Genomic DNA, 27,490 nt, shown 5'->3' with positions numbered 1-27,490 from the left:
TATGTGGGACGCCACTTCAGCCTGGCTTGATGAGCACTGTGTAGGTCTGTACCCAGGATCCAACCGGTGAACCCCGGGCCGCCGAAGCAGAGCGTGTGAACTTAACCACTATGCCACTGGGCTGGCCCTGCAGCTTTTACTTTTATATTCCTCTTTCATAACAGGCAGTTTTGAAAATATAACTCCAGTTACATCTTGTATGTGAACCATTTGATGTCATATTTAATTTCATGTGAACTAATGAATAACTTTAAACATTTGTACTGTAAGTGCTTCCTTCCATTTTCTTTAATCAGAGAAATTTTAAGTTCAGAAAAGACAACCATGCCTTTGCTTACTGGACTCATATGCTGCGAATGCCTCAAAGCAGTGCTGTTAACACTGAAAACAAGTCACAAGAACTCTTTGCTGGCTGTGGTAAGCACTTCTTTTGATAAGCACACTGAGCTGTCTTGTGACCTCTTAGAACTATCTAGAGATGCCAGAGGTCAGTAGCCTGACACTACGTGCAGTGCAGGCTGTGCTCTCCAGTGCAGGGAGTGTGTACGTGTGTAAGAGCAGCTGCTGGTCCTGGCCGGGGCCTCATGGCATGGCCACCACATGACCGTTGCTTGTTGACCCTCACCACATTCCCCACTACAGCTGCTCCAAACGTCCTTGCTTGGCAAGCCCCCAACTCCACTACCTCACTCTGTGATGACCTCTCTCTTCTCAACAATGGAAGCTTCCTCGACCGTTTGCCAAAGTTAGGCCTAAAGGCGGTAATGAAAAAATAAGGCTTAAGGCTTAAACTCTTTCACGGTCAAGGAACCGATGAGTTTAGAACTAACCCTGTGTAAGCGTGGTGTTCATTCCTCCCACCCTGCCCAACTCCGATGACTTCCTTACCTCTGGTCCTGTATCAGGATTTCCCTGGTCACATGCCCCACTTCCCACCCCTACCGCCACCATCCAAGTTCAAGGTCTTACTACTTCTCACTTTTCTGGAACACTGCTGCCAGGAAAACTTTAATAATGGTAACATTTTGGGCTGGCCCCGTGGCTTGGTGGTTAAGTGCGCGCACTCCGATGCTGGTGGCCTGGGTTCGGATTCCGGGCGTGCACCGAGGCACCACTTCTCCGTCCATCCTGAGGCTGAGTCCCACATACAGCAACTAGAAGGATGTGCAGCTATGACATACAACTATCTACTGGGGCTTTGGGGGAAAAAATAAATAAATAAAATCTTAAAAAAAAAAACAATAATAATGGTAACATTTTATTACCATCTGCTGACATGTCTTCACTGTCAATGAGACTTTGAGGACTACGATTAATCCTGAAGTCCTCAAAGAAGCACCCAAGGGCCTCTCCTCCAAAGGTTTTTTCTGGGTCTTCTCCAATCAGCCCTTTATGGGGACCATACAACCTGTACTACTACCTAATCCCTAAACCTGCTGCAACTTCCCTGCCCCTCTACTTCTGCTCAGGCTGCTCCTTCCCTTCAGCTTCTCTTAGCACACCAAGATCCTGGCTACCCCTCAAGGTCTGTCTCAAATACTCACCCCTCCCACAGCCTCTCCTAACCTCTCCTCTGACCAGGCCCCAGGTTCCTGGGACAGAGCCCTCTCTCCTCCAATTCCTCCCCACCTGGGCCTGTGGCTGCCCTTCCTCTGCCCTGAATTATAAGCAGGCTCTTGCTCCCCTACTGGACAAGCCTCTGAGACCATGAGACCAAGGCTGTGTCTTCTCCATCTTTCTCTCCGACGCCTCCCTGGCATAGTGCTTAATAAACATTTGCTAAACTGACCTGAAATGAAGAGTGAAATGTACTGCACAGAACACTTTACTTGGCTAAGGAGTCCACAATACTGCTAAGATGCCGTCTGGTTTTCAGCAACCTCAACCATACGCCGAGGTTAAGGGAATCCATTCACCTCCCAGGGACATTACGAGCCGGCCCTGAGGAAAGGAGCCACAGGAAGACTGAAGAAAAGGCCTGGCCACGGAGGGAGCAGTCAGTTTACCCAGGAACAAAGGGCTGGAAAGCAAATGCCTCCCACTGGCTGCCTAAATCCAACCACGACCCCCTGAACAGAGGAAACGGGCTCCTGTCACAAGACACCACCCCACCCAGGACCCTGTCATGCCCAAACCAGACATGGTTTAAGAAAACTTTAAAAGTTAAAGTAAAAATCTACAACCATAGCTAACACCTTGGTTGGAAACCCCACTTTCCCTACAAAGAGCTTTAAGGCTCTTAATATTAGAAGCAGAAAAGACCTAGTAATTTGAAAGAGTGTCTTAGTTCATAAAATATCTGTGTAGTGAAGATTTTCTAAAGAAATTAAGTCTTATTACTTCAAGTCCTCTCTAATCAGAGAAGAAGAAACAAAGCTATTTCCTTTCTCTCTCCTTCTTTCTTCCTCTCAGCCAGGATAGTGGGGTTCATTCAGAATGCCCCCCAGCGGGGATAATAACTTTAACAAACAGGCTCCAGAGCAGCAAAGTGAGGGGTCTGGCTGGGCAAGAATCCTGCCTCCCCGGGCCCTCCAGGCAGACCATCAGGCACACGCAGAGGGGCTGGGGAGAGGCAGGGTCTCGTTAGCCTGGCCAGTGGTACTGCTGTCTGAAATTGGTTTTGGCCAATTAAGGGATGCTTGAGGGAAGGAAAAAATAAAACCCCCAGTAAATCCAATTTAGCACTCCCAGGCGCTCTCTGCTGAGTGTTATTGCTCTCTCTAAGTGCCTCCAAGTGATCCATGTATAAAATAAACTCACACCCAGAGAGAGGGAGTGCACCAGACAAAGCAGAAAAAGCAGGAGGAAAGGGCAGACTCCTGATAGTAGCTGTCTCTGAAAACCGCTCTGGCTATCTGCGTGACAGGAAAGGTTTAGAAAAACAAGGAATCCCAATGTCACCCCTGCTGCTCCTGGGCTGAGGATCGCAAGGGCCAGCAGTCTGGCCAAAACCCCATGACAATGCATCTCCTAGGCCACACTAAACCCTGTGTTGTTGACCATTCCCTTTGTCCCACTCCCCAACATCAGTCATTGCAGGAAGAGGGACATCTGGTCCTTCTCAGGAGAGGCATGGTTCGGTTGCCCTGTCTCCTCTGCCTCACCCAGACCTGAGCAGCCGTCAGTAAATGTGGCCAGAGAGGCTGTAGTGGATCCTATTCTAGGCACGGGCTCTCTGCCCATTTATAGGAGAGAGGAGTAATGCCACAGAAATGCAGCTGCCATTCCTGGCAGCCACTCAGCTACTAGTGGAAATGACTCTGAACGTAGAATGAGAAAAGTCCAAGTTAATGAGGTTTTCCTAGTTCCTATGAGATACCTTTAAGATTATGACTCTTACCTCATCTATTAAAGGATGACTTTCGGCTAAGGGATTAAAAGGTATAAATAAAAAAAGTGCTGGTCCTTTCTTCAGCTCATTATTCAGCAGGAGACTCTTGCCGCCATGTGGCCGCAGCCATCGAAGGAGTGTCTCTCGGTTTTCTAAGGCCCACTTATAGATATTCTCAGCTGTGTAGTTGATGACCTCCCTGGGAAAGACCTGTGAAGGACAAACGCACAGAGGATAAAAGGATCAAAGTGTGTCAGCACTGTCCTCAAGGGGTCCAGTCAACCCCAGCACTCCACAGGTGAAGAAAGCGAGGCCCAGAGCAGCAGCACGACCTGCCCTTGCTTGTGCAGCTAAAACCTGGCTCTGCTTCTCCAGACACAGCATTTCCTCACAAGTGGTTGGAAAAAGCAAAAGCAGCTGCAAGAGGTGACCTTCATATCATGTGATTCATCTTTTTCTTTTAGACAGACTCATCCAGCAAGAAGTAATTCTCCCTGCCTGCTGCTGGCAACAATGACCTCGACCACCCTGTCCAAGGGGAGCGATTAAACGTTATTAGGTCTTTATAAAAGCATCAATGAATACCTAAGGGAACAGAAATTATGGGGTCAAGGATCATTTCAATTTTTACCTTGGTCCCTCAAAAGCTGGCTCAGAAGGGTGGGAGTGGGCCCTCTGCTAGGGCAGAAGTTTGTATCTGTTTTGCTCACCTGTATCCCCAGGGACTAGAAGAACACCTGGCACAGAGCAGGAACTCAATAAATATTTGACTGAACCCAGGCATGACCTAGAACTTGTACAAGGCCACAGATCACACTTTATGTGTACAGAATGAAGGAAAGAGACACTTAGGTTTTTTCTCTTTGTTTTTCCCAAGTACGTCAGCATAAAGTTACTTTTGAAATTCCAATGATATAAATCACTAGGTTTCAAACAAAACTCCCAAAAAAGTGCTTTGGAGGGTTCCACAAAATAAGATATTTTATAACTCCCAAAACAGAGATTTAAATTGCCTCATAACAAAGACTGTCTACTGCTTTTATTTTTCAAAATACTGGTATCCCAATAATATCTGATTTGACAAAAGAAATTCTGCTGCTAAACCAACCAACCAACCAACCAACCAACCAACCAACCAACCTTAAAAACTATGGAATTGATGCAGTAAACCCAATATGGTTTTCAGTGGAATTCTCACAGTCCTAATTTCTTTTCTCCATCTATTTTAAATTTCTTCCTCACTACCCTTTACTGTAAATAAATATGATATATGTTGGCTGTACAGCATGCTATGAAATAAGGATGAGGGAAAATGATAGACAGCAAAAGCAGATGCAGTCAAAAGCAGCTTAGACAGAGGCACGAGGAGAATGGGTGGGGGGTGGAGAAACAATCACAGCTGTGATTTGCAAAGTGGGACAGTGGGAGTTTGACATCATAATAAACATTTCTATTTGGAAAACACAAAAATACATTTGATTGCTGGAATATAAACTGCAAGAAGTAAAGCACAACATCTGGGCTACTAGCGCTATGCAGAAGCCAGGGTGACTGGCACCGAGGGGGCATCCTCTGGAGAGGGCCTAGCAGTGCCTCTGACGGCACGAGACTCGCGCACTGAGCCGAGGCGAGCACAGATTTAAAGGGCTGGGTACACTGAGCACAGGGGTACTGGTCTTTACTCAACCTGTAAGTCATCGACACTGTCAATGAAGTAAGCGATAGAAAATACTTAAGAAAAATAAACTCTCAGTGATAGGACTGAGGAAGTAGCAGTACAGAGGGCAGAAGCACAGGACTAAGCAGGATACATGTCAAAAGCTCAGAAAGAGCCGAGTTGGGCTTGGTCCACCCAAAGCAAACGAAATCAGATAACAAAGACAACAATGGAAAACCAAGGCTCTCTGGAGTGAGAAGCCATCAACTTCTCACTGTGACTTGACAAGAACTTCAAAATCCACGACATCAGTTAAGGAAAAAGGCAGGTCACATTACTACCCTTGATAAATGAACAAATGCACAAAGAAGGTGGCCTAATGGAAGCTTTAACCTCTGAGAACATGGGCCTAGAGTGACAATTCTCCAACAGAATAATTCTGCAATTTCATTCAAGAAGGAAAACTAACAAGGCTGTATCAGAATCTAAGAATGTAAACAAAGACTTTCTAGATGTTAAACTCAAGAGCCCTCTAATGCACGGGTTCTTAACCAGGGGCAAGGGCTCAAGAGTAGGGTTGTAGGAGCTCTCAATTTGCATATAAAATCATGTGCACTTTCCTAGGGAGAGTGTCAATAGATTTTATCCAATTCTCAAAGAAGTCTGTGACCTAAACAAGGTTAAGAACCACTGCGCTAATATAAACGTGATTTCAAAATACTTACAAGTGATGTGTTGAAATGTCTATGTAAATACACACTTCCAGAGTGTACTAAGGATACCAGTTTCGCAAGATGTTTATTTGTGATAACCCCAAATCGTACTGTTCCTAGGTAATCTGAAACAGAAAATTTTCCTTTATTAAAGAAAGAGCCTATGCCTTAAAACAACCACAAAATCCAATGATCAAGTCTTGATGCACAAATTCCCCAGAGCAAAGCTCTTTATGGTCACCTCGCCTAGACAGGAAAGGAGGAAGAGCTGAAGAAACCTCTTCCTGAAACAGACCTCACATCTACTCCCGAGTGACGTCTCTGACAATCACTTGCTGGTTATGTCTGTCTGAGATGATCTGGCCTCATCTCCGGCTACCTCCTCGTCCCCCTCGCTCACTAGCCCCACCTCGGAGTCCAAGCACATGCTGTTCTCTCTCTGTCTGGACAATTCCATGGCTGGCTCCTTATCATCATTCAGATCTCCGCTCTGACCCCACTTCTCTGAGAAGCCTTCTCCAACCACCCACCTCAGGGCAAATACTCAGAGGATGAAATCTGTAAGGGGAAACTGGGGCTCCCTCCCCACTCAGGCACTCTCTACCATCACTCTGTTTTTCTTATAGCATTTATTAACATCTGCATAACCTTATCGATTTCTTTAGATTTTCTTTGGTCCAACTTCCTCCTAAGTTCTGTGAAATTAGAAACCTTGTTTATTTGTTGTTACCCCAGCACCTACAGCAGTGCCTGGGCATATGGTAAGAGATCAATAAATATTGGTTAAATGAATAAATCTAGCATATACAAAGAACTCACACAAATTGGTAATAAAAAGCAGTTAAAAATGGGCAAATCACAGAAAAGGAAACGTAAAAGGCTAATAATTACATGAAAATACACTCAACCTCACTATTTCAGATGAAAGTAAACTAAAACATAACATTACTTTTCACCCTCAAATTGCCCAAACTTTGAGACACAGGAAACATTAAGTATTGACGACCAGTAGAGAAATGAGTACTGTATAAAATGCTGGTGGGGCAGGTAAAATAGCAGCCACCTGGGAGAGCAAGTTGGCTGTGCTGATTACAATGAAACACGGACGGAGCCTGTAGCCCTGCAATTCCACTTCTTAATATCCAAATACGTGTGCTAAGAGCCACACAAACAAGGAGAGTCACCAAGAAATACTCTGCAGATGTTAAAAACAACGGGGCAGGGCTATCTATACAACATGAATAGATTTTTAAGACGTGAGTGCAAAAGCAGCTGGAGAAAGAGAAAGTATACCTTTTAAGTTAAAAAAAAAAAAAAACCTCACACTTACAAAACAATGAATTTTTTTTTTTTTTTGCCTGCAGGCACATCTGTTTAGAAATGTATAAAGAATCTGCATGGATAACAAAAGTAGTTTTGTGTTGGGGGATGGAGATCAAAGGGGACTTTATCCTTACGTGTGAAGCTTTCTTTTTTTCCCCAAAGGAGTATATATAATGTAATATTCATGTGACTAAAAATTGACTAAAATATCTAGTATTAAAGGAAGATGGATAAGACGGTGTAGGAAAAGGTACCCTACATTCTTTCCTGTCCGGTTTCTGCTTTATTAGCAGACGTTAAATAAAATATCAGTTAAACTTGAAATGTTACCAAGTTATATCCAAGTAGCTAAAATACAAAAATGTTAAAGTACTAAACACAAAGTTTCCAGCTTAACCACACGAGCCCCACCTTCCTGCAGTACGTCCCCTTTCTCTCAGAAGAGTGGCTGCCGAGGGTGAAGTGGGAGTGACTATGCCCCTAACTCCATGCTGGACAAGCTTTAATACAAATCTGATCAGTTTAAAATGGCACAAAACCAAAGAAAGATGGGAAGAATACAGCAGAAACAACAGAGACTGGTTACTTACAGGGTGGGTGGCAAAGGGGGAAGAGAGGTGGGGACCAAAGACCAGGGATGAGGCGCCTGGCCCTCCTCCTCCAGGTAGACTTTTCTGTATCGGGCTCTCAGAACCATGGCAACGTTTCACATCCTTCACATACCCACAAACTAAAATCATTACACAGCGCCAGCCCCGTGGCTTAGTGGTTAAGTGCGCGCGCTCCGCTGCTGGCGGCCCGGGTTTAGATACCCCGCGTGCACCGACGCACCGCTTCTCCGGCCACGCTGAGGCCGCATCCCACATACAGCAACTAGATGGATGTGCAGCTATGACATACAACTGTCTACTGGGGCTTTGGGGGAAAAAATAAATAAATAAATAAAAAATTATAAAATCATTACACAAACCAAGATGTGGGAGAACCCAATGTGGAATACAAGCACTAACAAATAAACCCAACTGTATCGCAAATCTATCACACCACAGTGAAGGGCTGGAGGGGTGGGGAGAAAGAACGGAGTAACTGGAAACAGTATCTCAACTGAATACTATAAAACTAAAGACAATGAGATCCAGGATTCTGGGAGTGGGAGGAAGAAGACATATATTAAGAGGCGAAGGCTAAAATGAACTCTGCGGTGTTATATTGGAATCAGAGGGAATTTAGTATAAACTTATGGCTTGTAATACACACACACACACACACACACACACACACACACACACACACACACACACACAGACAATAGATAGAGAACTACAGAGGTATGCATATGTGTGGGTAAAAATACATGTACGTCCTAGCTCTATCTGCTCAAAAGGCCTAGAAGTAATGATACCTGATACCACAGAGCACATCTAGCACCCAGATCTTGGTTTCTAAATGCTATTATTCTCCAATAAAAGAAACCAGGGCTCCTTGAAGAAGAGGCTAATTCCAGAGCTGGAGCAAGGAAAGTACAAGATGAGCCTGAAACCTCTTGTGTCAGAAGTAAAGAAGTGCTCATAAAAGGATGGGAACTTGTGCAAAGGACATAGGAGCCGACCCAAGATGCTCCTAATGGCCAAAGCTGGGACAATTTGAGCAAGAGAATGAACAATGACCAGTATTCTTCACAAGTGTTAAGGTCATGAAAGACAAGGAAAGACTGAGGAATTGTCATAGGTTAGAGGAGACTAAGGAGAAAAAAATAATTAAATGTGATGTGGGATCCCAGATGGATCCTGGAACAGAAAACAGACATTAGTGAAAACACTGGCAAAATTCAAATAACGTCTGTAGTTTAGTTAATAACACTCTACCACTGTTAATTTCTTAGTTTTGACAAGAGTACCATTATGAACGGTTATATAATATGTTAACACTGGGGGAAGCTAGGTGAAGGCAGGGAATTAGAGAACTCTCTGCTCTATTTCTGCAACTTTTCTGCAAGTATAAAATTAGTTGAAAATTTATATTAAAAAAAAATGGCATAACATATAAGTTCAGATCCCAAAGCTGTCAGAAGAAAAAGCAGGACCTAAGAGAGGATATGAATTGCTAGAATCAAAAGACACCCCTCTCCAGGAGAGGGCTGAATCTTGGTGGACAGCCATAGCTAAAAAGAGAAGAAGAAAAGGAAAAGAAGCCAGTAAGGAAATTCATTTGATAGTCTGCCGAAGTCACCAACATGATTTATTGGAACAGAGGAATAAGAAGTGACAGCCTGACCCAAAAGCTGAAAGGGGCCATTCAAAAACTTGTTTAACTGCATTTATTATAATGGACAGCCAGCCCGTACAGAATAGATTCTAACATGCCCAAAACATATTACAGTTTCAAAACTGTATTTTTCACACACACAGAAGTTTACAAAAATCACATAACTATTTAAGTTCCTGCATATAGTAGAAATCTTGCTGGAGAAGCAGCTTAAATTTGCAGTCCCATGTGTACAAAGAGTACTTGAATTAGCAGAGGAAGTTTATGGTGTAAGAATGACGTAAGAAAATAACACTTATCTCTATACCCAGAACATTCTCTGTTAAGCAGGCTCCAGGACTTTCTACAATAGGAGTCTTTGTCATTTATAAAATGAGTAATTTTGTCCTAAGAGTAATGAAACTTCAATATTTTAGTTAAGGACTTTGAATTTGTTGAATAATTAAAAATAAATTCAGAATAATGCTCTCTCCTCTCCCCCACCAAAAAAAAGGTCCAACAATGGCATGATCCTATTCGATTAAAAAAAAACCAAAAACCCTCGATAAATGCTGTTAGCCAGGTAACTGGCCAGTTTAAAGTCTCTATTAACCATCCAGTGAAAGGTGTCAGAAAGACCGCCACAAGATGTAATGAGATCTTGAAAGATCAGTTTCTGTAGCTGGTCATACAGGCAGCTAAGCAGGTCAAGGTGACCACAGCATCAAGACTAGCTTGTCCGCCACGTGCTACAAAAGGTGCTGAGCTTTTGGCCCTGTGTCCCTCAGCTACAAGGCAACCCACTGTGCACATGGCTACCATCTAGGCCCACTGCATCATCTCCCCCATGGGACACAGGGTGAGGGAACCAACACTATCATGCTGATTCGCTGTTTGTGTGTTTGAGTAGTGAACGGCCTTGCTTTAATCCATTAACTCTTGTCTATTTTTGGCACTTATGCAGGTTTACCCCTTGTTATCTTGTATTGAGGTTCTTCTCTGCCACTAACAGAATGCTCCATCCCTGCCCCCCAGATCCCCCTAGATATAGCTTCCATTAGCCTTCTTGTGCCTACCAGACACCATGGTCACCATTTCTCTCATGGCAACCACCAAGGACGCATCAAGAATGAAAGGATCTGAAATTCCATCTGGTTTCCACTCAGATTCATCTGGGTCACTCATGATCTCTCTCGTTTGCATCAAGGTTTTTTGTTTTTGGCCTTTTGCATAACGTTTTACTATCAGACTACTTTATTTTGCTTAAAACCATGTGCCTTAAAGTCAATTTTTAATATTAAAACTTCGGTTTAGTATTAGGGTAAAGCACACACATTCCGAGGCAAGAACTACCTCAGTGAGGCAAGATGTTAACATTCTCAAACATTCCAGAAAGAATAAGAATAGTTTCTTTTGTTAGCAAAGAGATTTTTAATTTGCTTTAAAATTAATAATAAAAGGTCCTGCCAGAAGCAAAGCTATACAACTCACACTCACCAACTCAGACTACGAGGAGCACACTCCGAAATGTTACTCAAGGATGTGCCTGCAGGAGACTCAGTGTCTTATGAAACAGCTGCTTTTCCCTGGGACACCGGGAAACGAGGCCTATGTCCAGAGCTGCACTGTCCTTTATGGTAGCCACTAGCCACATATGGCTAACGGGCACTTGAAATACGAGCAACTGAGGGACTCAATTTTTAACTCTATTTGATTTTAATTAATTTAATTTTAAAGCGATATTCAACACAGTTATTGGAAAACTTTTAAGTGTGTTTAAAACAACTTGGGTATGTAAATCACTTTTTCAACTGTAAATTTTATGACGTCTAAATACAGATCAAGTATTTCCAATGAAAATTTAGGATCTGAATTGAGATGTGCTATTAAGTGTAAAAGTATAAGACTTGGTTCAAAAAAAAGAATGTAAAATATCTCAAAAGTTTAATACTGATTACATTTGAAATGATAACAATTTGGACACACTTGGTTAAATAAAATATATTATGAAATTAATTTCACCTATTTCTTCTTAAATTTTAATGCAGCCACCAGAAAATTTTAAAATACCTATGTGGTTCATGTTATATTTCTTTGGACTGTGCCAGGGTGATAATGATGAAAAAGTGAGATTCACTTAACTCAGGTAGAAAATTAGGCTGCAATAATAAATCCAGTAGCCAGTAAATTTTAATAATGGGCAATTTATCTGAAAAGAATAAATAGGACAATATTTTTCCTATTTTTTCATGAAACCTCTTCCAACAGCAGAGAATGATTATTTTTAAGAATGTGCCTTTTTCTCTCCTTTAGAAAGGAACAGGGCCGGCCCCGTGGCTTAGCGGTTAAGTGCGTGCGCTCCGCTGCTGGCGGCCCGGGTTCGGATCCCAGGCGCGCACTGACGCACCGCTTCTCCGGCCATGCTGAGGCCGCGTCCCACATACATCAACTAGAAGGATGTGCAACTATGACATACGACTATCTACTGGGGCTTTGGGGGCAAAAAAATAAATAAATAAAAATTATTAAAAAAAAAAGTCTTTAGAAAGGAACAAGTGGGGCTCTAGACCTTGCGACTCTAGGTATAAACTGCTGAGCTTCTGAAACGAATTCTCTCCCAGAGGCCTAGAGTAAACAGCACTTGGTGTACTACAAAGTGAGGCACCCAAGGATACACTGAGAGAATGAACAGAAATGCTGGAGCTGAACAATGTGGAAATTTTTACATCAGGACTGGCCGTCTGTTCTCCGGGAGACTTCTGTGTGAGCTAATCTCTCAGGGATCATGGAACAAAATGGAATATCAGGTCAAGAAAAATACTCACAAAGATAACTGCAACAAATAAAGCATGACATACTTCAAAACTAAATACCACTGGCTTGGGCCAGCCCTGTGGCTTAGCGGTTAAGCGTGTGCGCTCCGCTACTGGCGGCCCGGGTTCAGATCCCGGGCACACACCGACGCACCGCTTCTCTGGCCATGCTGAGGCCGCGTCCCACATACAGCAACCAGAAGGATGTGCAACTATGACATACAACTATCTACTGGGGCTTTGGGGAAAAAAAAAAGGAGGAGGATTGGCAATAGATGTTAGCTCAGAGCCGGTGTTCCTCAGCAAAAAGAGGAGGATTAGCATGGATGTTAGCTCAGGGCTGATCTTCCTCGCAAAAAAAAAAAAAAAACCCACTGGCTTAAGTCACACGGCTTCTATTTAGCACAGCTAAGAACTCATTTACTCCTGGGGAAAATTTCTCTCTCTTCCTTACTCTGGGAAGTAGTGACATGCCAAAAGGCAAACCTGAATCATAGTACCTTCCATCCCGGAAACAACTCTCATTTTACTCTATACTCTGCCATTTTTATTAACTTCTACTTTCCCATTCTTCTTTCCAAGGTTTTGGACAAGGAAGAAAAAGGAAAACAATAGGATTATATAAAGAAGGATAACAACAACACCTCCAATGTTACTTAGCACTTACATAGTGATTCATAATCATTCACTAGGTGATGACTTCACACATTTCCAATGATACACTCATGAAAATGAAAAAACCTTCAGAGAAATGTAAAATATTATAGAAATATTTGTTTTCAAAGTCTGAACTATAGCTATTACTTACATTTTTTCTCTAGAAATGTGACATTGAGATTTGTATATTTACAAAATTCTTAATATAAAGCACAAAGCAATTATCTAGAAAAAAGTCTGGCATTTGGGCACCATAGATACAATGTGCACATTCTGGTGCTTGCCAAGATACTGCCACACTCTAAGTAAACATGTAACTGCTTAGCTGTGATTTTTTTCTTTCTTGTACATTAGAGAGGAGGGAAAGAGAAATGTAGTTCCAAATACATTATTTTAGGGGAACATAAACTATAGAGCTAAATACGCACTGTCACATATACTAACATGATAGTAAACTAAATACCTCACACCATCCTCTTTCATTTAACCAAAGCACAATATTAAAATGATCAATTTAAATATTTTCCTTGTATTTCAATTAAATTCCTTTTTTAAAAAACCCTCAGGGAAGGAAGGACTTCACAAAAGAAATACACCTGCTTAGAAATCCCTCCTCCACTCCCTTTTAGGCTGCTCTTAGGGTCTAGCACAAGGGTCACTTTTTTTTTTTAAACAACCCTTTAGGAATATAAAAACAATTCTTAGCTCCCAAGCCTAAAAAACAGGCCAAGGGCCAATGCATTATCAAGCTGAAGTGTCCTTCAGAGGCAACTAGGGCAAAGCTCCCTTATCTTACAGATGGGGAACCTGAAGACCAGTGAGCAGGGCTGACTAGGTGGGCACAGTCACACAAGACACCTGCCACAAATGACTTATCAGGAGAGTTAGTCCCTGCTTACAGGAACTTCTTGTTAGGAAGATACCACTAAAGTCCAAGGGAAAATTAGAAAATAATGCTAGTTGCTAAGTAGGAGACACAGCCAACCAGTGCAAAGGGAGTTTCAAGAAGGGAGCCAGGGGTATGGAAATCTCCATTTGATGTCCACAAAGCACCCGACATCATGCTAGCTAGGCAATATTTATAAATCCCACAGAACTTCAGGTAGACCTTGAAAAATTAGGAAGGTGGGGCCGGCCCCATGGCTTAGCGGTTAAGTGCGCGCGCTCCACTGCTGGCAGCCGGGGTTCGATCCCGGGTGCGCACCGACACACCGCTTCTCTGGCCATGCTGAGGCCGCGTCCCACATGCAGCAACTAGAAGGATGTGCAGCTATGACATATAACTACCTACTGGGGCTTTGGGGGGAAAAATAAATAAATAAATAAAATTAAAAAAAAAAAATTAGGAAGGTGGATATTAACAAGGGAAAGGCATTATATTTAAAGCAGCACCATGGGCAAAGGCCAGGAGGCAGGAATCCCCACACTGCGCCACCTGCCTCATCCCAGGAAAGCACAGCAGTAAAGGGAGTAACGTCGTCCTGGTTTCCTATCCCAGCTCCTCTTCAACTGGTATGCGACTGTATTAGTTTGCTATTTCTGCTGCAACAAATTACCACAAACTTAGTAGCTTAAAACAACATAAATTTATCTTAATAGTTCTGGAGGTCAGAAGTCCATAATGGGCCTCACTGGGCTAAAATCAAAGTGTCAGCAGGGCACGTTCCTTCTGGAGGCTCTAGGGGAGAATCCATCTCCTTGCCTTTTCCAACTTCTAGAGGCTGCCTGCGTTCCTTGGCTTGTGGCCCCTTCCATCTTCAAAGCCAGCAATGGCCGGACAAGTCCTTCTCACATCACATCATTTTGACACTATTCTTTGCCTCTCAATTCCACTTTTAAGTATCCTTTTGATCACACTGGGCCCACTCAGATAATCCAGGCTAATCTCCCTTTCTCAAGGTCAGCTGATTAGCAACCCAATTCCATTTGTAACTTCAATTCCCCCTGGCCACATAACGTATCATATTCACAGGTTCTGGTGATAAGAATGTGGACATCTTTAGAGATCCATTAATTCTGCCTACTGAAGTGACCTTGAGTCAGTTAACAACCTCCTCAGAGCCTCAGTTTGCTCACGTGAGATCATAACAGCTCCCACTTCAAAGAGTGGCAGTGAAGACTACATCATCCAGGTAAAGTGCTTGACTCACGGAAGGGCTCAGTCCAGTATCAGCTTATCATGCTCAACTTTCCATAAAAAGTGGTCAAGTAGAGACCAGAACTGGGTTTGTCTGCACTGAGTTATTTCACTATGAGCTGTGACTTTATTACAGAAGGTGATCTCCGAGTTTTTCAAGATTTTAATGTTTTCGGTTCTTTATCTAGGAAGCTTATCTCAGCTTCAAGGAAAAAAAAAAAAAACCTTGAAGAAATATAATCAAAACACACACACCCCCCCCCAAAACAGGACAACTTTAAAAAGGTAGAAAATATCACAAAACAACTAGAAAGCAAAGATGGTGCAAAATTTCAAATACATGGGTTCACGGAATCCAAATATCTACAAATGACCACTAAATTTGGTTCTGCATTACCCTCGTGCCTTTTGCCTTCCCCAACCCCATCTATCATCCACTCTCTAGTTCCTTACACACTTACCTGAAGGCTGACCCCTCGTTCTCCTGGGAACCCTCTCCATCCCACCTCCTCTAAGCAATCTTCCCTGATCTGATCTGAGTGTCCTGGCTCCACGTTCGAGCAAAGCCTGTAAAAGACCTGTCACTGTACTCACGTTGTGGGCAAGGTTACTTATTGGCCACACTAGCAGGTGGCACTATTAATGGTGGGAAACAAGTCTTATTCATCTTTATAGCTGTAGCACATAGTGGATCCTCAAATGTTTGTTGAGTTAAGTCATGTTTCTGAATCTAACTTAAAGCATGGGGAGGTCTGTTTTGGCTTTAGTTCTTATCTAGCATCATTTACAAGGCTTAAGAGATAAGTCATAATGGGAATAAAAGCATCTCCTATGAAATACGATGACATATTTGCTAACATAATAGCAACATAATTAAAAAGCCAGTTTACATATGGGGAAAAAAGGTATGGAATTTCTAATATGTTTATTCTAATGTGTATTAGTCAGCACCCAGAGGGACTCAGAACACAGGCAGATAGTTAGAAAAAGATTTCCCTCTATGACTGAGTATAATGACGACGAATGAGAGTATCAGAGAAAACCAAGTAATCCTAGAATCTGTTCCATTCATGGAAAATTGTTTAAACCCAACGCCTGGTCCAAATTCCCAAGAATTAGACCCAGGAATCAGAGAAAATAAAGCAATCTCAGAGTCAACGTTGCCTAAAAAGTCAGTCCCTTGTTTTTTCAATGCCTTCAAGAATGTCACCTACAGGGTAAGAAAATTCTACCTTTCAGACCTCTTGATGTTTAAAATTTCACAATCTGACAGAGAAGTGCTCCAAAAAAGCTTTATTCATGAATAAGGATGTGGGGAGGGCGCTTTTTATGTGTTCTCACCTAATTCTACCAGCAAATCACAGCATCATCAGATGCCACCTGGTGGAGCAGAGGGACCTTACACTGGAATTAGTTCTTTCTCTAATAAATTCCTCTTAAAAAATTTCATTACAACAGTGTTTCCCAAAGGATGTTCCTTAGGGAAACTAATGCCACAAGGTTCCCTTGTCAACTAAGTTTAGGAGGGAGAGCAAACAATATCTTAGGTTAATAGTTTAGTGTATTTTCAAGGTGACATTTAAATGTCATGTGAATTTCAGTTCAATTCATTAGGATTCTAGTGTCAGGGGACAGTGAGAAGGCCATGGAAAGAAAGAGTAAGAGGAATGGACCAGGCAGGGGCTCCATCCAGTCCTGTTGTGAGTGATTCCTACACACTGGTCTATGGAAGCTGAGAGGCCAGGCATGAGGAAAAGTGGTAGGGGGTGCAAAATGATTTAATATCCCACTGCTAAAATATTCTCACTTGAGCAATTTCAAGGTAAAGTGTTCTTTATTAGTCATTCATTCAATCTTTTAGCTACAACATTGGTTAAGCAGGGTGTTGGAGTCACAGGAGCAAGACAAAACCTTGGCCTTAAGGGACTCAATAAATATTATCTGAACAAACCAGCTCATATTCTGGTGGGAGAGAGATGCAGTCAGTTCTACAGTGAGAATACCATAGAGCACAAACAGAAATGGGTATAGAGGGCAACAGGTAAGGGAGGAGGCAGACCTGTGTCCACTGGTCAGTCAAGTTACATGTTATCTGGTGTGGTTGCTTTTAAGAAAACAGACACAATTATTATTTTAAGTGCTTTCAGCCAGGTGGTTTGGTTTCTAACTAAACTACTATAGATTTTAAGGTCATTACTTTATTCACACACAAAGTATTTCACACATGATGTGGCCTTATAAAACAAGCATTTACCCTTATCTCTACTCTCCAATTTTACAGATAGACAAACTCAAATACAGAAAAGTTAAATATTTTGCTCAAGTTTATAGATCTCGTCAGGGGCAGACAAAGGATAAGGACCAGACACTGCTGGCTCCCAGGTCACTGCTCTCCCCCATAGACAGCACTCCTTCCCTTTTGTAGGTCAAATAAAAAACAGGATCAAAACTTGCTGTAAATTTTCTCTTTTAAACAAGTCACTGAGTCACAGCAGAATATAACATTTTACCAGAACACATTTTTAGGCAAATGATGAAATAATCATGAGGTAGGAAAAAATCAAGTAAGCAACTTAAAAATATGGACCCTTCCACCAAATTTTCTTTAGGCAAAAGAAGAAAGAAGCTGTCTGTCAAGATCAAATGTGAAAAGATTCAAAGAGAAATAGGCTTTGCAGCCTGGGAAGAGTGGAGAAGTACAAGAGAGCTGGTTTCCTTCAGGATCTTGAAACATACACAGACTGCCGGCCCATAATTAATCATTCAGCACTTTGAAAAGATTAAACATTAAGAGAGATGTGTAAGACCTATTATAAAAAATTAAAAGGTTTGAATAAATGAAGAATCATGCTGTGATCCTAGAAAGGGAAGCTAAATGTTATGAACATGTCAATTACCTCTAAGTCAATTTATACATTTAACACAATTCCAACCAAAATCCAGCCAATTGCACAGATGGATACAAAAGAATATTCCTTAAAAACACAGGAACTAGAGGAGGTGGAGTTCAGACTTTACCAGTTAATAACTCACAAAGCAAGAAATACAATTATATTTACTCATACAAAAAGAGATTTCTAGACCAAGAGACAATGCAAAAATAGACCCAATTACATGTAAGAATATATTTTGTGATAAAGCAGGCATCATCAAGATGAGGGAGAAAGGAGGCATTATTTTGTAAGTGGTGCTAACTGCTAATCTAATAAGACGGGAAAAAAATCAATTGTGCTTTGTATTTTAAGTCAAAGTAAATCCACATAGTGTAAAGTGCTAAACATTTCAATTTAAAAAGAAGAAAGTCAACAATTAGTCATCAGATTTTTAGAACTAAATAGAAGAAATCAAGAAAAAGAACCACAGATTTAACTACATGCAAATATAGAATTGCTATATAAAAATAATGATAAAAGTAAATCAGCTGGGCCGGCCCTGTGGCTTAGCGGTTAAGTGTGCACGCTCCGCTACTGGCGGCCCGCGTTCGGATCCCAGGCGCGCACCGACGCACTGCTTCTCCGGCCATGCTGAGGCCGAGTCCCACGTACAGCACTAACTAGAAGGATGTGCAGCTATGACATACAACTATCTACTGGGGCTTTGGGGGAAAAAAAAAAAAAGGTAAATCAGTTAAGAAAATAATGGACCGAGATATAACAAAGGGTTAGTGCCCAAGCCACCTTGTAAACTGACAAAACAACACCAAGACTGAGATCAACGTGTAAAGGACGTGGGTAACTGAGATGACAGGAAATAGTTAAAACAACAAAAAGAGAAAGCAGTTATTGTTAACTGCTCAGGTGGTAAGGGAATGTTCCTTAATTTCCTTTATTATAATGTATAAAAACATCAAACATTAGATAAATAGTCTTAAGGAAGCAGCAAAGTACCAAAGAACCAGATTTTACAACTAAACTCTCACATTCCTGAGGGTGGGAACACACTCCCCTCTTAGCACACCCCAGCACCTGGGTGTGATGCTTCATACACGGTACATTCTCAAAATCTCTGTAGAACAATGGCCAGCAAGCTTCAAGAAATAAATATCAGAGAGCGTCCTGGCTATCTCTAAGACAATTAAAAGAAACCATTAAGGCGGCGGAAAGACACGTGCATTTATAAACGCTTGGGGCTTGCTGAACTGGGACATCTGCTTTCTACCACAACAGTCTAAACACTTCTTCAGTTAAGCTCTCTGTAACCAAATGTTAAGTGTGTCAAATGTTTCTCAGGCCTCAATTTGTGTATGCAACCTAAACACAACATTGACTAGAATTTACATTTCAAACTGTACCATTAAAAAAAAAAAGTGTGCACATGTTTCTCTTACAGAACATCTGCTATTAATAAAAAGTAAAATACCATTTGACTTCAGAATAGGAGAAAGAAAAGGGGAGAAAACCCAAATGCCCAAGGCAAGATTTATTTTAGGTAATCCTTCATAGTGCACATATTATGGAAAATCATCATTCCAAATTTATCTTTTTCTTCTAAAAATGATTCATAAGCTTAAGTGGGAGCTTACCCACAAAAATAGGGTGAAAAATGATTAATCAGAATGAATCTCAGCTCTTGCAATGTTCGTATGCAACAAGATTTTTACAAGACCCAGCTAGAAACACAAGATAGGGAAGAAACGCAGTAAAGGTAAATCAGACTAGATTTATTCCTAGAAGAAATTTCATGTAATCATTTGTCAAAATTAGTGATTTGACCAAAGAGGTTTGTTTTGTATCTTCAAGTAGTTTTCACCCATTTATCACCTTCCTTTGCTTAAAAAAAGAAAAGAAAAACAGGGGAAAAGACTACTATCTTGTACTTGGAAACGTTTTTCCAAAAAGAAGCAATATTTTGTAAACCTTTGAATGAAAAAGGAATTTAAGATGAATTATTAGCACACAATATAATCTAATAGATAATAAAACATCCTTCCAGGGGCTGGCCTGGTGCCATAGTGATTAAGTTTGCGTGCTCTGCTTCGGCAGCCGGGGTTTCATGGCTTCGGATCCTGGGCGCGGACGTACGGACCGCTTATCAAGCCATGCTGTGGCAGGCGTCCCACATATAAAGTAGAAGAAGATGGGCGTGGATGTTAGCCCAGGGCCAATCTTCCTCAGCAAAAAGAGGAGGATTGGCAACAGATGTTAGTGCAGGGCTAATTTTCCTCACCAAAAAAAAAAAAAAAAATCTTTCCACACTCCTGAAATATCTTCTTCAACTCAAGAACTTGAATGCTACCATCATTCATTGATCATTGAAGAAGATCATTGAAGATCTTCTTCAACGGGCTTTATTTAGTCTTCTAAGAAAAGCTTTGAATATCTGCCTCTTAAGCTTATTTAAGTTGGCAGTATTTTGTTTTCAAAATTCAAACTTTGACTCACTAAGTGTTCTTAGTCACCTGAGGCTGTGAAGCTCAAAGTCTTTCAAGTGGACAGAAGACATACTTATGTGACAGCTTGATTTCCTCTCCCAATGTCCCCTGGATGAAAAATGTGAATACAATAGATTGTCTATGCATAAAACCTTAAGACAATGTATACATTAAAATGGCCAGTCATACCATTGTTTGATGTATTAATACTATACTATTATAATATAAAATATATATATACTGAAGCAATCTAATATCCAGTAACAGAAGGATGGTTACATATTTTTGGTTGATCTACTGGGGGAAAGATGATATGGCCATCAATCTGATCACTCACTTGGCAAATACTGATTGAGCCCCTGCTATGTGCCAGACGCTGGAGAAAGAACACTCAACTGAAGACACACTCAACAAATCATCTCATAATTACATACATAAATACAAACTATGTTAAGTGCTATGAAAGAAAACAACAGGGTACCCAATTGAGATTGCAGGAGATTGTGGAAGTGATATTTGAACTGGACCCTGAAGGATAAATAGGGGTTTGACAGGTGGAGAGCTGAGCCCTAGGGGCTGGGGAGGCAGAGGGCACATTTCAGGCAGAAGGACTAGCACATGCAAAGGCTCTGGTGTGAGGAAGAAGGCGTGAGAACGGATGCTAGCTACATGTCCAGTGGTCTAGTCCAGGGGTGGGGGAAGGGGTTTGGACCAGTGCAGTAACAAAGGAGATGGAGACAAGTGAGCAGAGGAAAGCATATCCGACAGAAAACTGACAGGAGGTCATGACTGATATGAAGAAAGAACATGGAGCAAATGGAAAAATGGGCAGGATAATTTACAAAGTAGGACCTCAAATAAATGATTCAACTAAGAAAAAAAAATGGCTTTGAGCAAAGTGAAACTGGCAGTAGGCTTATGCTGTAATGTGACGTGACTTTTGTACTTGCAAAAATACTCCTTGAAGGAAATGTATTCCTAAATTGTGGTTACATCCAACTGACAGTACAACCACTAAAAACTTTGACCAAAACTTATAACTACACACAAAAAAAGAGATATAAGATACATTTTAAAGTGCACAATATATAATTGCAGACACAGTATGATCAAGCTACATTTTTAAAAAGCTAAACATTTAAGAGACTGTATTTGAAATAGCACAGAATTTTCTGTTTGCCAATAGAACATAAAACAGTGTAATTATTTAATACAAATACAGAGAAAAGGAATCAAGAAAATTAAAATATATAATCATAAAGATAACATATGCAAAAGAAGATATCAATATGCATACATTTCTGTTCAAGTATTAACGTCTTAACATGGATCATTTTTACCTTTCTTTAATGAATGTAATGCTGAAGTGAAGAAGGTCAAATAACCAGGAGGCTGGGGCGAGCCACTGAACTCAAAGAACCCGAGTACTCCAGGCTGCAGGAACAAGATCAGGATTAGGTGACTGAGGTGTTAGTCACTGCGTAAGGGGGGAAACTTTAAAACAAGAAAGACATGCCATTATAATTTAACAACGGCAATTTGTTGCATTTCATTTTTTAAAAAAGCCTAAGTACAGACAAAGTTGCAGGTTAGGGCTGACTGTTCCCTTCATTTAGACAACAAACAGGGTAAGGGATGGAGTTGCAGCAGCTTTTACAGGCACAATTCAAAGCTGAAACTTTCTTTTCTCTCCCAAAGTAGGTCCTTCCATCCTCTGCTGACAGTTCTCCTAGGTCCCTAGTTCGAAACCTCACCATCAAGTTCAAGTACTCACTTGCTTTTGTTTAGCAACTCTAGGCAAGCTATATCAATAATTTCTTTGTAATCTTTCTTAGATTTCTTCCTCAATAGCTTCCTCTCACTCACTCCAAACATATCTTCACATTTACTGGAAATCAGGTTAAATCTGACTGGCTCCAAGGGCATCCTTCCAGGGACTCTTTCCCCCACACACCCCCAGAGCCCAGCATTCCACGATGGCAACCCTCCTCTCTCGTCAGGTCAGTCTGCAGAGGACCCCAACCTGCCCTCTTGCTCCTCCACCCCCACAAACTTATCTCCACCTGCTCGTTCCATTCCTCCAAGCTTAGCACACAATGCCCCTCCGTTCTGCCAAACCAATTAATTGTCCCCTACCAGATACTTTCTGCCTTCCTGTTCAGAATAATTGCTTCCTTCTTTGAAGGCCCTGGGCCACTCATTCTGTCTGGTTTTGTTTTGTAATAATTGTCATCTGTCTTAAAAGACAAACTGTGAGGTCCCTGAGGAAAGTGCTAAGCTCAGAGTCAGAAGACCTAAGCTCAAGTCTGATGGCTGAATGATCTTGGGTGAACCCTTCAATGGGAAGCCTCAGTTTCCTTATCTGGCAAATGGAGAAGATTCATCATGGGGTTACTGAGAATGAGCTTGATGAACTATAAATCACTAGGCAAATGTAACAAATCCTTTCTAGCCCTAAAGCACGTAACACCATGCTCTTAATAAATAATTGTGGTGATTTGATCACTGGGACAAAATCAGATCCAAAAGGTAAAGTAGAAATTTAATCTGTTCGTAAAGTTTAAAATCAGTATGTTGTATAAAAGAGGAATTTCTGATCTGTAGTGAAACATAATCTCTTTCAAATCTAAATCACTTGCTTATTCTCATAAGATTCAATTTTAAATAAATTAATTGGTTTTCATTCTGGTAGAAACTTAGATAGTCAGAATGTTTAATCCTAACATCTAAAAAAAATCCAAGAAATAACCAATTTCTCAAACTGAGGATATCAGAAAGCAAAGTTACTGAAAACAGGATTTTCTTTTGCTAAACTCCTTCAAAATGTTTTTAACAAGCCAATCCAGAATTGGCTTAAAGTAGAATTACATAGTGTTTGGGTTCTTAAGGTTTCAAACCAGGCTATGATGCTGTAATAAGCCTTTCCACCAAGAACAAAGGCAGACAAAATCTTTAGAAATTCTAGTCACTTAGTTAATATTGGACACAAGAGAACACAAATGGAAACAAATGGAAAGAAAACAGACTTACTTAAGTTTCTTTAAATTCTGACCAATCTCCGAAACCAAAACCAAATGGAATAAATTCATCCTAAACATTAATATATGTTTCATGGCTAAAAATTAAATGAGGTAAATTTCAGCTTTCTTCTCACACCATGTTATCTCAGGTGGCTTCACAGAAGTGGACGTATGGTCCATAAACATGTATGTATGCAACTACATATGTGTTTATGTATACATATGCACACAGGTACCCACATTAATGGAAGTAAAATAAATTTGAATTCTGAGTCTTCAAGGGAAACCCAAATTAAACTTCTAAAGATGAATAAAGGTTGGACCGTTTGCAGGGGTCCACTGTGGACATTCCTACAGTGTAAGAGTTTATTCTGGTCGATGGCATCACTGCTGCAGTTTTCCAAGGGGCTCTGTGGCTTAGACGAAGGAACCTCTATGTAGCTGCAGAAGGACTGGTGTCGAAATTTTCAAGGAGTTTGACCAAAGAAATTTCACAAACAATGCAAAGCAAACAACCCACAAGCAAAATTATTTTCACTTTTCATTGTCAAAGAAATGAAGATCATAAGATTCAACAACTATATGAGATGATTAAAGGCTGTATAAATTGTAAAATACTAACTATTTAAAATACAAGGCACTTAAAACTATTTCAGTGCTATTTTTCAAATATTCACAACACTGTGATGGTCTGTATTAAATTTTGAAAACTGGCATGTTTGACAAAGTAACTTAAAATTAGTATTTCAAAATAATAAAAAGAGGAAATAAAATGAAGTGATAATTATTTATTTCTATTGCAAATTATCATTTAAAAGTTACTAAACTAGCTCTGGCTGTACTTTGGGTAAGACAAATTTTGCAACCATTTCCCCAAAGTTTCAATGTCTCCCCAACAGAAGCTGTATTTGAGAAACGATCATATATTTCAGTTTCTTTCACAGTTCTTTCTTAAATCTGGAAAAAGGGGAGTTAGGGGAACAAAATGCATGCATATTCACATACATGGACCTTTCCAGGTCTAGGCCCCTTTGCTCAGCTGAAAATAAACCCAGGGGCTGGTTCAAAGCAGACAACTCTAAGCCTGCCTAATATCCTTTTGAGGCTCTCTTTCAGATGAGCTAGACAAGCACAAAGGCCAGCCTGACACTGGGTTGACGTCAGGGTGCAAGCCCTACTGATACACAGATGTCCCTCCTCACTCTGATGCTTACCAATCTATAAAGATCATCCAACCCCAGGTTCTAACTGCAGTGTTCCTGTTAGTCCACTCCCAGATGCTTAGCTAGCTACTAGGTGAACAGTCACAGGAACTCAACTCCTTCATTTGTCCAACTAATCAAAAATTTAATCAGGACACATGACGGTAGCAAGACACCTCTGTGACCTCATCCCCTACCACTCTCCCTCCTCCTCTAGCCCAACCAGTCCTGTTCCTTCCTCAGGACCTTTGTACTTACTGTTCCTACCTCTTGGAGTGTTTTCTCCAAATTTCCTAAGGGCTGGGTCGCATCACTTTAAGTTTCTGTTCAAATGTCATTTTCTCAAGAGAGGTCTTCTCTGTCTTCTAAAATAGTTACACCCTACCTCTGTATCCTCAAATCTATCATAGCACCCTTCTGTATTTTTCCTGTAGCACTTCTTATTTGAAATTACCTTGTATATTCGTTTCCTAGAGCTGCGACAACAAATTACCACAAACTTGGTGGCTTAAAACAACAGAAATTTATTCTCACAGTTCTGGAGACTAGAAGTCCAAAATCAAGGCGGCAGCAGGGCCACGCTCTCTCTGAGGCTCTAGGGAAGAATCCTTCCTTGCCTCTCTCCTAGCTTTTGGTGGCTCCAGGCATTCCTTGGTTTGGGACTGCATCATCCCAATCTCTGCCGTTGTCTTCACATGGCCTTCTTTGTGTCTCTGTGTCCTCTCCTCTTTTTTTTTTTTTTTTTTGTGAGGAAGATCAGCCCTGAGCTAACATCCATGCTAATCCTCCTCTTTTTGCTGAGGAAGACCAGCTCTGAGCTAACATCTATTGCCAATCCTCCTCCTTTTTTTTTGTCCCCCCCCCCCCAAAGCCCCAGTAGATAGTTGTATGTCATAGTTGCACATCCTTCTAGTTGCTGTATGTGGGACGCGGCCTCAGCATGGCTGGAGAAGCGGTGTGTCGGTGTGCGCCCGGGATCTGAACCCGGGCTGCCAGTAGCAGAGCGTGCGCACTTAACCCCTAAGCCACAGGGCCAGCCCTTCTCCTCTTCTTATAAAGACACCAGTCATTGGATTTAGGACCCACTCTAAATCCAGGATGATTTCATCTTGAGAGCCTTAACTAATGACATCCGTAAAGACCCTACCTCCAAATAAGACCATGTCTGAGGTTCCAGGCAGACATGAATTTCGGGAAGGCACTACTCAGACCCCTACACCTTGTTTATTTATTTCCTGTTTGATGTCTATCTCCACATTATAACTCCATGAAACAGAGGCTCTCTCTTGTTCATCACTACGTTTCCAGCTCAGAGTGCGCCTGGCACAGAGCAGGCACAAAATAAACATTTGTTAATGAATGAATGGGAATAAAAAGATAAATAAGACAAAGCTCCTCTACTAAGTTTACAACTTAGCAAAGAACAAAACATGATGAGTACTGGATTATAACTTGACCCAGTTTGTGTGTTTTTAACTCCATTCCATGATGTACAGTATATTCAGTATCTGCTATAATGAGGAGGTTGAATATAGGACATTTATAGGAGGCCAGCAAATCGGCATAAAATATTTCTTTCCTAAGTGAGCACCATCTGCCGTGTAGCATAAATTTCAGTAGCTAGTGTACACCCCCTCTAGTGGCCATGAGAGTAGTCACCTCTGTGTGTTTTTACTCAATGGCAATTGAAATATTTCTGCATTAATGTTAACTCACACCTAGAAAATTTAAAACTATCTCATTTACAGTGCTATAAAACTATGAATTGACAGAAACAGTATCTATTTATTTTCTCAACATTCAGAGTAGACTTTTACTAACAAACAATTGGATAATACCAGGTGCCAGGCATTCTATTATGTTTTTCTCCAAGATGCTCAGGTTTTCTGTCACCTGGCAATTTACCTAACACCCTGCTTCCCCAACTCCAAAAGATTCCCAATCCTTTTCCCATCCCACTTAAATTTAAAACAATTTGGTTTACCAAAACTGCTAAGAATAAATGAATGGATGTATGCTAAATCACTGCTCTTAAATGGATAAATTATAGAAATTTGTGAAAAGATTTAAAAAATATTTTGGCTGCAGATACAGATAAGAGTTCTAAATAATACTGTTGGCATTTGGTGGGCAAAAGTACAAGGTACAAATCAGATGATTCTACCATGTGCTTTAAAAAATAAAAAAAACAAGCCTTAATGACATAGAAGCTACCAAATGATGCCTAAAAAATATCAAAATCAGAAGAGCCATAAAACTAGTGACTTTGAAAGTGACATTACTTAGTCCTATTCCCTGTCCAATCAACTTAATGTCCACTAAAATAAAAATGACACTAGGTTCTGTTTGACTATGTTGTCCACAAGTAAGAAACTACATTTTCCTATCTGTATCTTAAATGGGTGGGAAGACCCCTTGAGTAAGAGGGATTCTACAATTGGAGTAAATGAAGAAAACAGGATTTCTTAACATGGTTTGCAATGAAATGACTTAAAGTTCTTGATCTCCCTTTGTAGTATCTATTGGAAGCTCACTTCAGTTTTTAGCTATATTCATTATTTATAAGACAGGTTACTATTTTAATGCATATGTGGGAAAAAAATTCTAGACTACCTCAATATCGTGATTATCATACATAGAACACTCCCAGTTCTGCATTAAATGCTAATGAGCCAATTAATAATGGGAAATGATAAAACTCTGCTGCTTTAACAGTAAGTCAATAGCCACAGACCCATCCTTTATCACTATTTACTCTTGAAACCATTTGTAAAAATGAAGAAAAAAAAGTTACAGTCAAATTAAGAAACAAACACCTTCAAAATTTTTCTATCATGAAAGAGAAAGGTTGAAAAATGACATAAAATAGTCAAATATTCAACATTTTAACCTCTAGATAGACAGAGAAGTTTTAACTCAGACCATCAACATTTCTTTGTGTACAAGGAAGAATTCAGGCAGCCAGGAGAGCTGTGCTATAGTCTGCTCTCCACTCAGGGTAAATCACCTTATCTTAATCTGT

General features: G+C 40.8%; 1 protein-coding gene across 4 annotated transcripts in view; it reads right to left on the bottom strand.

Annotated features, from left to right (window-relative positions):
- The window catches only part of TXNDC11 (thioredoxin domain containing 11), a 59,141-nt gene that overhangs the window by 14,211 nt on the left and 17,440 nt on the right, over positions 1 to 27,490 (bottom strand). For 3 of the 4 annotated variants that reach the window (XM_058570039.1, XM_058570041.1, XM_058570042.1), the window contains 3 exons: positions 21,587 to 21,680; positions 5,714 to 5,826; positions 3,341 to 3,541 (listed from right to left, as the gene is read on the bottom strand). In XM_058570039.1, coding sequence (XP_058426022.1) covers positions 3,341 to 3,541; positions 5,714 to 5,826; positions 21,587 to 21,680 — 408 coding nt within the window. The remainder of the gene's footprint in view (positions 1 to 3,340; positions 3,542 to 5,713; positions 5,827 to 21,586; positions 21,681 to 27,490) is intronic. The other variant, XM_058570040.1, reaches the window with a different exon arrangement.

Source organism: Diceros bicornis, chromosome 26 (genome assembly GCF_020826845.1).
Source record: "Diceros bicornis minor isolate mBicDic1 chromosome 26, mDicBic1.mat.cur, whole genome shotgun sequence".
Taxonomy (NCBI): domain Eukaryota; kingdom Metazoa; phylum Chordata; class Mammalia; order Perissodactyla; family Rhinocerotidae; genus Diceros; species Diceros bicornis.
This window is presented reverse-complemented; position numbering and strand designations above follow the sequence as displayed.